The 13761-nt window shown below is 29.5% G+C and overlaps 1 protein-coding gene and 1 long non-coding RNA gene across 3 annotated transcripts; one reads left to right on the top strand and one right to left on the bottom strand.

The window, feature by feature from the left end:
• Positions 1-4783: 4783 nt before the first annotated feature.
• On the bottom strand, positions 4784-13267 carry LOC111913762 (uncharacterized). Of its 2 annotated transcripts, XR_006185540.2 has the most exons (4): positions 13058-13267; positions 11002-11184; positions 8154-8224; positions 4784-5178 (listed from the first exon to the last, which is right to left on the bottom strand). It is a non-coding gene; the product is annotated as an uncharacterized LOC111913762 (long non-coding RNA). The 2 variants fall into 2 exon arrangements; XR_002857612.2 differs by lacking the exon at positions 4784-5178 and having other exon boundaries at positions 6527-8224.
• On the top strand, positions 10275-12208 carry LOC111913760 (aluminum-activated malate transporter 13). The gene is made up of 6 exons (XM_023909465.2): positions 10275-10631; positions 10715-10855; positions 10923-11195; positions 11278-11384; positions 11479-11622; positions 11713-12208. The coding sequence occupies exons 1-6, from the start codon at positions 10364-10366 to the stop codon at positions 12031-12033; spliced, it is 1254 nt and encodes a 417-aa protein (XP_023765233.1). The 5' UTR covers positions 10275-10363; the 3' UTR covers positions 12034-12208.
• Positions 13268-13761: the final 494 nt, after the last annotated feature.

Here is a 13761-nt window from a genome sequence, read left to right as displayed (position 1 = left end):
TTCAAAGAATTCTATGTTCCAATTTTGTATGATAATTCTGAAATTTCTTTCAAAAAAAGGTAGATTTCAAAATACAATAAACATCTTTGTGTTTAATTAAGCCGTAAAAACCCATGTTATAAAACTAATTAGTTTATGATGGCATATTGAACGGGTTAGGCTCTCATAATAAATATGTAATCAAATCGTATACAAATAAAATGAGTGAAATATTAATATAACTTTGGTGCACGCCATGATATAGTCAATTTGAGTTGGAAATTTCATCAAACACCTTTCATTTCTTCCATTAAATTGGCCGATTTAACATTGATTTAACATTGTAAAGTACCTGGAATATATACATATACCCAACCGATTATATGCTAGTTGATGTTATATAATATCATGTACAAGGAACGAAAAGACTGCCATTAATAACTTTAATGGAAGAATGGAGACAAAAACATTTTTATTTTTGTTGGTTTTATAGGTTGGTGTGGATTTAGAGCAACACTAGTACCGTTATATAAACATAGGATGTAGATTTTTTTTCGAACAATTGAAATTTTCAAATATTAAAAAGTTAGCAAAACACTAACAAGACTCCACTTTCCAACGAACCTCCACATCTCTACCGTCACTTCACACGATAAAAAATGTTAATAACATCTTCCAAATCGGAGTTACAAATCACAGAAATAAGGGAAGGAATGTCAACTCCTTTGTCACCAAGATTAATACAAGTAGGCAACCTATTTAACCGACAATGCCAATAGAAAATATTTATCTTCTGTGAAAGATACTTCTTCCACCTAGTTGGAATAGGACCATCGGGAAGAGAAGAATCATCAATTATCCTTGTAACTAATTCTGATACCATAAACTCTACCACACCCCCTTGTGTCCCAAACACATTTATATTTGGAATCCGAGAAAATGAAACCAAGAAGCATGTCCTTCAACTGACGAAGTTGTTCATGCATAGTCCCTCCATCAATCGGATGGCTCCAATTTCATTTCCAAGAATGACCATTCCATCTTTGATTACAGCCTATTTGTATTACCACATATGTGTGGTGTATTCTTCCTTTTTTTTCATCAATTTTTCTTACGGTTAACTAAATAATATGTTAGTTAACCTACTAGTTGTTCAATTGATTTATCATTTATACATGGAAGTACCTTATAATGAAACTAATAATCTACTCTAATAAACGAATGTTTTTTTGCCATATGTCACACTCTCATTTAATTTGTCAAATGTCATTTTGTGTTTATTTTGAATTTGTTTTTTTTCCACATATTATTTTATGAGTTTTTCTATTTATTAAATTTCACATAATATTTTAATGTAATAATTGTAATAACTGTAGTAATAAATAGATATCAATTTCATTAAATAACTTATATTTTAATTTCAAAATTTTCAAATTAAAGCTCATTAGTTTTTTTTTATTTATTTAAATGTAAAAAAATCAATTTTAATAATTTATTATTTTTTTTATTTTCTTATAAATCCAAAATTATTAAATATTTAGACTTTTATATTTAATTAACTCATGTAATATATGAGTTCTACACCTAGTAATAACAATAAGCCCTTAAGTATAGTTATCTTGTATTTGGATAACGTTTGCTAAGACACTTGAACCCCATCTGATGATAATAGTTTGAATGCTTGATTGTAAGGACTTCCCGCCTTTAATTTTTTTTTTTTTTTTAATTTATGCAATAAAATTGTATAGACTAAATTTGCAATCAAGTCATATTCTAAGACCATATTACCTGTTAGTCGGTTGGAATATGAAAAAACAATTATACAATTTCAGTCAATTGAATAAATTGATAAATAAAAATATGATTTACTGTCGCATTTGCATAGATTGGTTTAATAAAGCAAAATCTTTTTGCATAAAAAACACTTAACTATAGTATTCTACTGTAACATCTCACTATAATGGTTTATATAGTTAATATATCGACCCCATTAGCCATATTGAAGAAAAAAAACCATAAAACCACAATTTCAAAAACAACATATTTTGTCATATGACCATGAATTTATATAAAAGAGAGTTAAAAAATATAGCACATTTTTCAGAGGTATGTTTATAGTATTTTCGAAGCGGTCACCTCTATTTTAGGCAATGTCATTCCCATTTTCAAAAATGACTTTAAAAATCAAACATAGGTTTTAAGCACGGTTGTGTTTTACCTTAAAAACATGTTTGAAACATATAATTCTCTGAAAAACTCGTTTTATTCTATCATTTTATACAAACAAAAATATGTTATTCGTTGTTTTAGTAGTATGAAAATGTTTTTTTTGTGAAATCATGAACATATTGATATTTAAAAAAAATCATGAAGTTAAAAAAACATGACCAAAGTTCAAAAAATATGAACAAAACCATGTTTGAAAATGATCAATTTTTCCGTAAAATATGAACATATTTAAAAATTATATGTTCAAAAATTCTAATTTTTTTCAAAAGTAAAGTTTTTTTTTATTAATCTTCTCTATTTGATAAAAAAAATTCAAACTACTTGTAAGAGATCATCAAAACAAGATAAACAAAACCAACAAGTGAGGCATTCATGTCTATGACATGATGTCTTTAAGGTACCGTTTGGTGAGCGGGACTGAATAGAGCGGAACAAAACAAAATCGGTTAAGATAGCGTTTGGTTAGGATGAAACTAAAATTGAAAGGAACAAAGACTAAATCAAATGGGACTAAACCCAAAAATTTTAGCCCCACTAAAATTGATGGACAAGAAAAATCAAGACTCAGATAGGACTTCTAACAAAATAAAGAAAACTTGTTATTTTTTTTTTCTTACATAATTATCATTAAATATTCACAAACATTATCATGGTTGGTATTTTAGTTTCCAAATAGAATTTAATACCCTCTTGTTTATATTTAAAATATAATATTAAATAAACATGTATCAAGTAATTTTTAAAAAAAATAATTCTAGAAAGTGTTTAATAGTTTTTTATTTATAATCACGATCAAAAATATTGTCTACAAACACTTTCACAAAACTCAATATCTGCAAATACCAATCAACTTCTATCTTTGATTCTTATAAATTTGTATTCTTCATTATACTTAATTAAATGAATCTCAAGATCTGTCATTTAAGCTAGTTTGTTTCGATACAATTAACATAAATTATATAGTAGCATCCACAATTTATATATATATATATATATATATATATATATATATATATATATATATATATATATATATATATATATATATATATATATATCAGGGTTAAATGTTTCCAACAAGTATTGTGTGCATGGATGCACCAATCACAATTTAGCAAATTATTAATTATTTTATTAAATATGTAAGGGTAATTATGTAATCTTTCATTTTAATTCTTTATTTAGTCTGATTGTTATCCCTTTATATTAGGCAATGATTTATGACTGATTTAGTTATCATTAATTTAATTTTCTTTATATACTCGATTCAAACGTCCCCCACACATAGATCACAATTGTCGATTCCATTAGCTAATAATCATTTTGTTTTACACAATCGATGGATGTTCATACTGAAAATTGGAACCAAGTATTCATACATTATTAACAACATATGACCATGATAATGAAGATTCGATTCAAACGTCCCCTACAAACCCTTTTACTGTTTTTACATATACATATGTATCAAATCTGATAATCTTGCAGGATAATGAATATCAGAATCCCGGGAAGGATCTGGGTAATGTCAATGATCCCAAGAATCTGGTGAATGAAGTTGTGAAGGAAAAAATAAGATGTAAAATATGTTTTGGATTTGGTCATGATAGCAGGAACTGTCCTTTTGGATTGAAGAAAGCATAGAACTACAAGAAATTCATCAAATTCGTCGTTTTAGATATATTTAAGTTTGATTTCAGTAAAATAAAAGTATGTTTTGATGAATTATATGGTATTATTAAGTTTCATTTCAGTGTAATAAAATTATCGTTTGATAGGATGTTTGTGTTTGATAGTATATTTATGTTTCATAGGATCATTCATTTTATCATTCCAACAAAATGTCAAACACAATTACAATAGACACAAAATTCTCATTCAAACAGAATACAAAAAAATGACATATTACAAAAAAATAAAAATAAAAATAAAAAAATAAAAAATAAATAAAGAACTGCAATTCTAACATAATATAAAATAAACTAAAAAAACATCAAACTTTTCATTTTGAAACATAACCCACTACAAATTGAAATACTTATTTTCATACACGTATTCGTATTCTACCATAATATTCTACAATAATTATACCTGTTTCAATTTAACTCATAATTCTAACTAAATAAAAATTAAATAACAAACAGTAAACATATCTTTTATACTGTTTCAATGATAACAGTATAAAAGAAAATTTAACAAAAAAACACACCCTCTTTAAATGCTATCGGATGATATTACATACAAATTAGAATTCTACCAGAATCATATACATTTCAATATAAGACATAAAATCCACTATCTATGTGGATAGTCACACTCATATACAACATTCCATTCTACTAGAATATTACACATGTAAACTTAAACCATCTATAAGAATTTTGAATGTTTCAGTTTAAGTCATTAATCATATACAAACTTTGATTCCAGTAGAATATAAAATCTTTATACCCTACTAATTAACTACGTATTTATAGAAATTTTCATTACAATTTTAACTAATAAAACAACATGATTAATTCTAGGAGAATAACAAACATCTTTAGGTTCATATGAATAGAACATTGGGGCAGAATAACATGAACAATTATTTCATTCTATCATATTATTATTATTTCAACGCATACTGTAATGAACATTAATTATTCTTAACAAATTCCAAAAAAATGACACCTTGCAAACCACAAATCATACATGCATAAATGATTTTAAATACACTTCCTACACTATAATACATTTTTCGAACTCAATAAACATCAACTAAAACAAAAAATTGTTACCTTCAGGTTCCGCAACGAAATCATCATCGTCATCTTCAAGATTCAAGATCGTTCTTGAACTTCGACTTGAATGAAGTTGATCGTGTACTCCTCATTCTTATAGAATACCATTCACAGAAGCCCCCAAATGCCAATTTCGTCTTCTAGGGTTAAGTGTCGATATTTATATGAAAAACCTTCAAAGAATCTTCTGATTTTGAAGATTGATTGCAAAAAATCAGAATGTGTTTCAACCTCCAAAGGAATTGGGTTTTTGATTTTGTGAGTATGCGAGATATGTGGGATTATCGGTTGATCACTTCCATAGTTATCGACCGTTTCCTAATAAAATGACGAGGCAGTGTACCATTTTACCCTTCCATGACCAGTCAAACAATGAAAGTCTATGAATTTGTTTTTTTTTTCTATTTAATTTTAAAAGAAAATCACTTTCTTAATTAACCACAAATGATTGGCCTAGAATCCTTTATAAAAGCACACAATACTTAGCAAAAACAAAATAACCTAACCCTATATATATATATATATATATATATATATATATATATATATATATATATATATATATATATATATATATATATATATATATATATATATAAAACAGAGTGAGTATATGATTGCTAATGAGAACATCTAAAAGGTTGAGAATGCGAGAACAAGTATAATCATTTGTGATTCCATGTATTCATTTGTGGATGAATGATAAATTTTTACACACAATCAACATGAATATGCTTTTTCTCTTAAATTGAAATTAAAAGCGTAAAAATTTATCATTCCTCCACAAATGAATACATGGAATCACAAATGAATATATTTTGTTCTCGTGTTCTCAACCTTTTTGGTATTCTCATTTAATTCTACTCCTATATATATATATATATATATATATATATATATATATATATATATATATATATATATATATATATAACGTACATCACTTATAATTATTATGTGGTGTAGGGACGATATGGTAATTTTACTGTCTTGTTCTGTCCCAACATTTCATTGTCGTACCAAACACAATCCAAACAAGTTATTTAGTTATATTCTGTCCAGTGCAGTCCATTTATGTCCAATCCAGTCCAGTCAAATGTTGTCCATGTACCAAACGCTACCTAAATGAATAGATTTCAACCAACAATGGGAGTTAGTAGGCTTGCATGATCAATTTGTCGACATTCTTCTACTATTTAGGTAAGGGTAAGAGATTGTTACATCAAACACATGTACGTCCGTGGATATTCATTCGTAGGATCCGAAAGACATTGGTAAAAGAAATATTATTGTATATCTTGTTTGAATGATCTTTGAGATGAAAGTGTGTCGGATACTAATCCGTGAATGATTATCGAACAAGATATATAAATTTATTACAAGTCTTTTGGATCGACAGTGATTATATGGGAAATTATATAATATAATTAATAGAACTTTCTTATAATTAAAAATGAGATTATAAATAAAGATTATACGATGATTTTATTCCTTTTAACTTGTATTATTTGTTAGCAACTTCCTCACAAATATGATAAATAATAACTCCCAAAAACCATATTAAATTAATGAAATTCATGCATACATATCAAAAGTCGAAACAAATGTGTACATCTTACAATGCTTTCTCTAACAAACTATTCACAAGTGTAGGCATAGATAGCTACGTCTTGGCAATTGCAATAATTATACACATTTTTGTAATTAAAGTAACGTTAATTACAAAAATGTTGTTTGGTTGACAAGTAAGGCGTTTATTTACATACAATGTCAACAAAAAAATGCCAAGTGAACATGAGCAGAGAAAGAGGTGAATGAGAAATTAACAAGTTATATGAAATCTATTGGGTAAAATTGGCGATAAAAATAAATTAAAATAATAATAATAATAATAAACTTTAGGTAAAACTGCAAAAAGAACTACAAACTTAAGGATATTCTTGTGAGTTTCATCTTAAGGAAACCGAGAAACCGGTAAAAAGGATTAAAAATATACCAAATTAAGAATTCATATCAAAATTACAGGGTAAATTTAGTAAAATTTACAATAAGTGTAAAACCATAAAAACTCAGCTTTCTTGCAAATAACCCTAAATAAAACACACCAACACTCGACATATAATTCAATTTTTTTTTTGGACTTATGATCAAATACTTGAAATACCCATTAAAAATATAAATAGTTAAATCGATGATGTCTATTAACAATTAACCCTAAACAGAACACACAGCCACAAAAGTAATAACAATTAGCAAATCAAATCATCCGAAAAAAAAACGCACACATGTAGGGCCAACTAGAGGACTAAAACCTAAGAGATTAAGGTAGGGTTAGGGTTTTGGACAGAAAGGATGAGATGAGCAACTCATCCTCCACCATAAATGATAAATCCCATCTCCATATCTTATGACTTATGCCACCAACAATAAATGGAAATTTTTTTAGTGGACTCTCCATTATTATGAGCATTGTGATATTGTGATTACTGATTAGGTAGGTAGGTGGTTTTTCTTAGAAAGGTTTTACACTATCAAAACAACCAATTGCATATAAAACCAGTCTCTTATTATGTCAACACAGTACACAGTTTTGGGCCCATTTCCTAGACACAGCATGACAATATGTTCATATTTGATATGCATTAGAATGAGATAATGACCGATGTATGAGACCCAAATGATGGAACGAAAGAAAAAAAAATATACATAGGAAAATTGGTTAACCATGTAAAAAACGATTTTTTTTTTTTTGTTCCAAAATGGTTATGCTGTGTAGGTGCATGATTAGTGATCTGAACACAGCCAGTTAGTTCATGGTGATTAGCATACATTATGTTGAATTTTAGGCCACAGCAGACAAATACCAAATTATGGGCCCATTGGATTTGATAGGAAGAAAAGCATCCTTTTTATCTTCAACAAAATAGTTAATAACCACTTACGAAAAGTAAAGATGGGGAAATGGGTGGGTCAAAAGTTGTTTTAGTATGGGTCGGGCCGGGCCAGCTTGCCAATGGTCTTTTGTCCATTTTAAAAATATATATCATAAATGATTAATGTGTTAAACTTTATTGCATATAGAATTAAAATAACAATCTAATATCTTTGAAGAGGCTCATGATATTAAACCTAAGAAACAGAAAGCGTTAAAAGCTTACATACATGATTTTCTTTAGATAGTAAAATTCCACGTGTCCACCTTTTTAAAACACCACCAATTTTATCCACCAGTACTGCATCAAATAACTTACAGATGAAACAATTTTACCAGTAAACACGTACAGAAATATAATATATCATTTTGTCAATAAACACGTACAAAAATGTATAAGAAAATAATTAATACGAAGTATGAAGAGTAGCTGGAATTCAAATTTCCATTTTTTTCAACATTCTAAAGGAGGATTAGCGTTTTGACCCGTGACAAAATACAAAAACTAAGCAAAAAAGTTGAGGTGATGATGATGATGATGACATATTAGGTAAAGAATATACCATAAATTCAGTTTTGTTTTATTAGAAAAGAAATGACAGCCGTTAATAAATAATTTAAAATATAGAGAATTTATGAGTTTAAATCATTTTGGTTGTAGTGGTGCACGGATGATTTAGTGAAAAAAGGCAGAGCATGATAGAGACAGATGTTGGTACATAGGAGAATGACATTCAGCAATTTTCCTGCCTGCCTTTCAATTTTGTCTCTCCTTCCGTTCCACCTTTAAGCCACCAAATTTCCTTAACAAAGTGCAGGGTTGAAATTTACAAATTTTACTGTAACTTTGAGCTACTTCCCATCTAGGTCCCTGTACTTTTCAAAAATCGTCTCATAGGGTTCGCAAGGTGATGCTACATAAAAAATAGATGAATATGACTAATACAACATTGATTATTCCTTAAAAATTCCACTTCTTTACTCTGCTAAAAACGATACTTAAACACGTCATTCTTTACTCTGAATCCTTGATTGACATCATGCTTATGTTGATTTTATACAAATCAGTTTCAGTTGGTGGATTGTCAACCATTAATAAAAAGAAGATAACCTCACAAATGGCATAATTCACTAAGTGAAAGTTACAACTTTACTCAGAAATTAGCGATTTACGCCTTCAAAAATTGCATTATCAAACACAAAATTTTACCCAAAAAGAAAATGCAAAAACTTAAATGATTTTTGAAGCATCAATCTCAGTGTCCAATTGCTTCAGCACCAACATTCAGAAGTCACTCATGACGTCTAATTGTATCTCATTAACACTAACTTGGACAAGATTTGAGAGTTTAAAAGTTGGAAACAACAGCTTTGACTTTTGATGTCCTTAATATATATGATCATAAGTGAAGCAAAGTAAGTGTTCACATATCATTAAAAGTTAGTGTTCTAGAATACATATAAATATAAATAATGGAGAAATGATTAACGCATGGGTTTTCTTTTGAATTTGTGTGTAAAGATGTCTAGTGTGAAAATGAGATAGAAAATAACATAGGAATGTGGAGTAAACTGCGGAAAATGTGGTCACACTCACACTAGGTGCTACAAAGTAGAAACCATCATGCAATAAGTACGGATTTTGGTACAATAAATAAAATATTAAAAAAAAAAAAAAGAATTTCCCATCACCTGGAACTTTAAAGCACCAAATCTCCTCATGTCATCAACACTAGAGAGCATATGGGTCACTTTCTATTTACTTGATTGGGTCTCTTTCTATTGAATTTTCTTTACCTAACTTATGTATTTCAGCATTTAATAAATATTATGCACTTCCATGTTTATAAATTATAATTAGGGTTTTGTATTCAGCACATTAGGTCAACTCCTCGGAGTTGACTAGACTTTTTAATTCTCTTAAGCCTTCATCTTAGATGAATCATTATGCTTTTATAATCTTTAGTACGACAATAGTACTTGTTTTTAATATACTAAAAGGTTACACAAATGAATATCTAATCACATTAAGGGAAAGAGAGGGCCCGTTTATGTCATCATAGGGTCACATGTAAGTGGAAATATAAATATTTATATCCAACGATTAGGGTGGTTTGGTTTTGTCTTATTATATGCTTATTATTATTCATGGTGATGTTACTAAAACAGTAACATAGTCAGTAAAACAGAATAAGAAATCCCAAAATGAAGTAAATAAGAATAGAGGGAAAGTAAATATCTATTAAAATATTGATGTTAGTGATGGATGTGCATAATGCAATTATCTTATCAAGTAACTAATAAGTACACATACAGATTAAATTTTTAGGAGACAAATTCCATTTTAGCACTTGAACATGTCCCATATAAGTGTAACTCCACACCAATTCCTATATAAAGAAGTGTGACTCATCCCAAAGAGGAAAAGTGTGGAAAAAACATGAGCACCACAATACACATTTGTAATGAAAATGAAGCTTCTCCTAACAAGGAGAAGCAAAATAAACACTTTGCCCTTTTTAATGTTTGGTATCTTATAAGCAAACATCATGAACAGGATGCAAAAAGAGTTATTCATAGTATCAAAGTTGGAACTGCTTTGGTTTTAGTTTCACTCCTCTATCTCCTTGATCCACTTTTTGAGCAAGTTGGAGAAAATGCCATGTGGGCTATCATGACTGTTGTTGTTGTCTATGATTTCTATGCAGGTTAGTAACTACCAACACATTTTAAAGATAGTTTCTATGGTTTCAGTTTTCAATTATTCTTTAATTTGTGTAACATACAACAGGTGCCACATTAAGTAAAGGGTTACTTCGTGGAATTGGCACCATACTTGGAGGTGGATTAGGGTGTTTCACAGCCATTTTGGCAGATAAATTTGGAAAGACTGGAAACACAATAGTTGTTGGAAACTCGGTTTTTATTTTTGGTAAGGATATGCAAAATCTTTTGTATATTCACCTTGTGTACATATAATAAATTATAATAATGTTTAGGTGCTGTGGCAACATACTACCGAATGATTCCAAGCATAAAAAAGAGATATGATTATGGAGTTATGATCTTTATTCTCACCTTTAATCTGGTAGCTGTGTCTGGTTTGCGTGCTGATAAGATCTTGGAATTAGCACGTGAACGTCTCACTAATATTGGGATGGGTTTTTCTGTCTGCATTATAACCAGCTTACTCATATTCCCCATGTGGGCTAGTGATGAACTTCATCGCTCCACATCATCCAACTTCACCAAACTAGCTTCCTGCATTGAAGGTAATTAATTAATTAATCAATTACACCCAAACAAAAAAAATGATTTTGACTTTGTAACAAACTGATAGATGATGAATTGCAGAATGCATGGAAGCATATTTTAATGTGAGCGAGAAAGAAGGAAGAAAAAGTATCAACACCAGCAGTTGCAAAGCAGTGTTGCATTCAAAGTCGAGTGATGAGTCACTGGTAATTAATATCATTTATCCTATTAAACTCAGTGAATAATCTTGGATACACGTAAATTTTAAGAGGAATATTTAAATTTTGTTGTACTTTTTAGGCTAATTTTTCGAGGTGGGAACCTTGGCATGGAAATTTTGGATTTTGCTATCCTTGGGAGAAATATCTACAGATAGGAGAGAAACTCAGGGAGCTAGCTTCAATCATTTTGTCACTGCAAGCATGTATCGAATCACCATTACAGGTACTCTTTAGATTTAGACTAATGTTAATACAACAGATGATTTTGTACATAGTTACAAAGTAGACATATAATGTTGATTTGTATGCATAGCCCTCAAGAACTCTACAAGAGCCCATCAAAGAGACATGCAAGAATGTAGGGTTGTCACTTGGAGTTACCCTAAGAGAGCTAGGAGAAAGTATCATGAAAATGAGAAGGGGGAATGAAAAAGTCCTAGTGCTTCCAGAATTACAATCCACTAAACTAGAGTTGACTATACTTTCAAGTTCAGAGTTACAAGCATTTGAAACTGTTGAAGCTCTTGCTGTAGCAAACTTTATGTTTCTATTGATGGAGATAGTTGATAAAGTAAAAGTGTTGGCTAAAGAAGTGGAAGAACTTGGAGAGGTTGCTGATTTTCAATATAAATAGCTTACAGTTACAGGTGGGTTATGTATATATATTAATATGTGTGATTAACCACTGAAGATGGTAACACAGAAAAGCTTAAGAGAACAAATAGCCTATGAATTTACATGTAGAATAATGTGAGTGATGCTATAAATATAGACGCCTATTATCATATAGATACTCACTCTTTTCTCTATTAGTTGGCATACTTTGACTTTGAATGTGAAACTTGTATATACAAAAATTGTATTTATTATTTATTTTACTGCAGCAGTAAATCTTTAATGTGATTTCTCTTTATGGGAGACTTATGCCGGTTTCTAGTTACAGACACAAATATTTCTTTATAGAAGAACTATTTACCTTAACATGGCAACTGATTGTTGGTGATTATTCAAAAAAATGGTAAACAAATTGCATAACCCAAATATATAAGTTTTTACCCCTTTCTTGTGAAAGGGAGGCTTGAAGGACCAAACGAAGTTTCAGAAAGAAAAAAGCAGGTAGTACAAGCATACAAGTATTAATTTTTGTAAACTTCTATCATTATGATTGACTGATTGTTATAATGATCATCATATGATAGACAATGATCACCACCAGCAAACAATAATGAGATAAACAAACTAAAAAATCAACTTTGGTTGGGCACTGCAAATATGATTTTAACGCAAATGAAGTAGAGGATTGGAATGAATTGATGCTATATCATGATCTGCTTGAATTATTCAGACTCACAAAAAACATACTAAATGTATACTAACAACCCTATACCAGGGAAGCAAAGAAATCGAAGAGACAAATCAATAGATAAACCATGTGCTTCTCATAAAATTGAAACTAATTATGCTAGGGTTACTAATAAGATTATTCGCTGTATGCAAAGTTGTCTTGTCAGCCCTTACATCCGTTGTTCATCTCAGAATCATCAAGTTCACATATGCTGTTTGGATTCGGCAACTGGTGTAAACGGCCATTGCATTAATGAAAACTGAAAGGAACGGGTTTTCAAAGCGAAAATTGCAAGAATTTAGCATTTACTAACCTCTGGGAAGACGAATCAAGTTCACATCCGTAAATCCTTATCTGAGTACTTGCGTGTTTCCATCGAAGGACAGGCGGCCTGAAATTAAACCATCAAGTCAACTCTTTGGAAGCGAATGGAAATTGCTTCGTGAGAAGAGCTCGCCGGAGTACCACCGTTTGTACGGCCCGATCCGGTTGAGAAATCTTTTTTCTTTCATCTCATTACTTACGAAATTGATCCTGTAATTACAATATCATTAAAAGGTCAATTAACTTTGTATAATGGCCCATTATTATTTTGCTGTTATTTTAGGTAACAAATCATAAAATTAATATTTGGTTTTTAAAGATATTAATGTTTGACAATATTTCTTTTAATAAATAGATAGTTTTTATTAGGGTGTTGATTCTTCCACGAAGAATTTGATTAATCCACTTAAATTAAGAGTCTAATAACAGTTATACCCTTATTTTGTTATTAAATGGATTTTAATTTATTTTGGCCGTTGCTTCGTTTCTTCATAACTCATAAGCCTATTATACCAAAATAATATAGTGATACTTTATATCCCCCGTCTTTTTTTAATTCTACACTCATCTTTTTTTTTTCATAAGCGATTATATCCAAATTAATATATTGACATTTTAGATCCTCCATCCTTTTTTAAATTCTGTGATCATCTTTTATTGTTTACAACGAACCCGGGAAAAAAATTGGAAATT

This window comes from Lactuca sativa, chromosome 8 (genome assembly GCF_002870075.4).
Source record: "Lactuca sativa cultivar Salinas chromosome 8, Lsat_Salinas_v11, whole genome shotgun sequence".
NCBI lineage: Eukaryota > Viridiplantae > Streptophyta > Magnoliopsida > Asterales > Asteraceae > Lactuca > Lactuca sativa.
The sequence above is the reverse complement of the archived record's forward strand: the minus strand, read 5'-3'. Positions and strand labels throughout refer to the sequence as shown.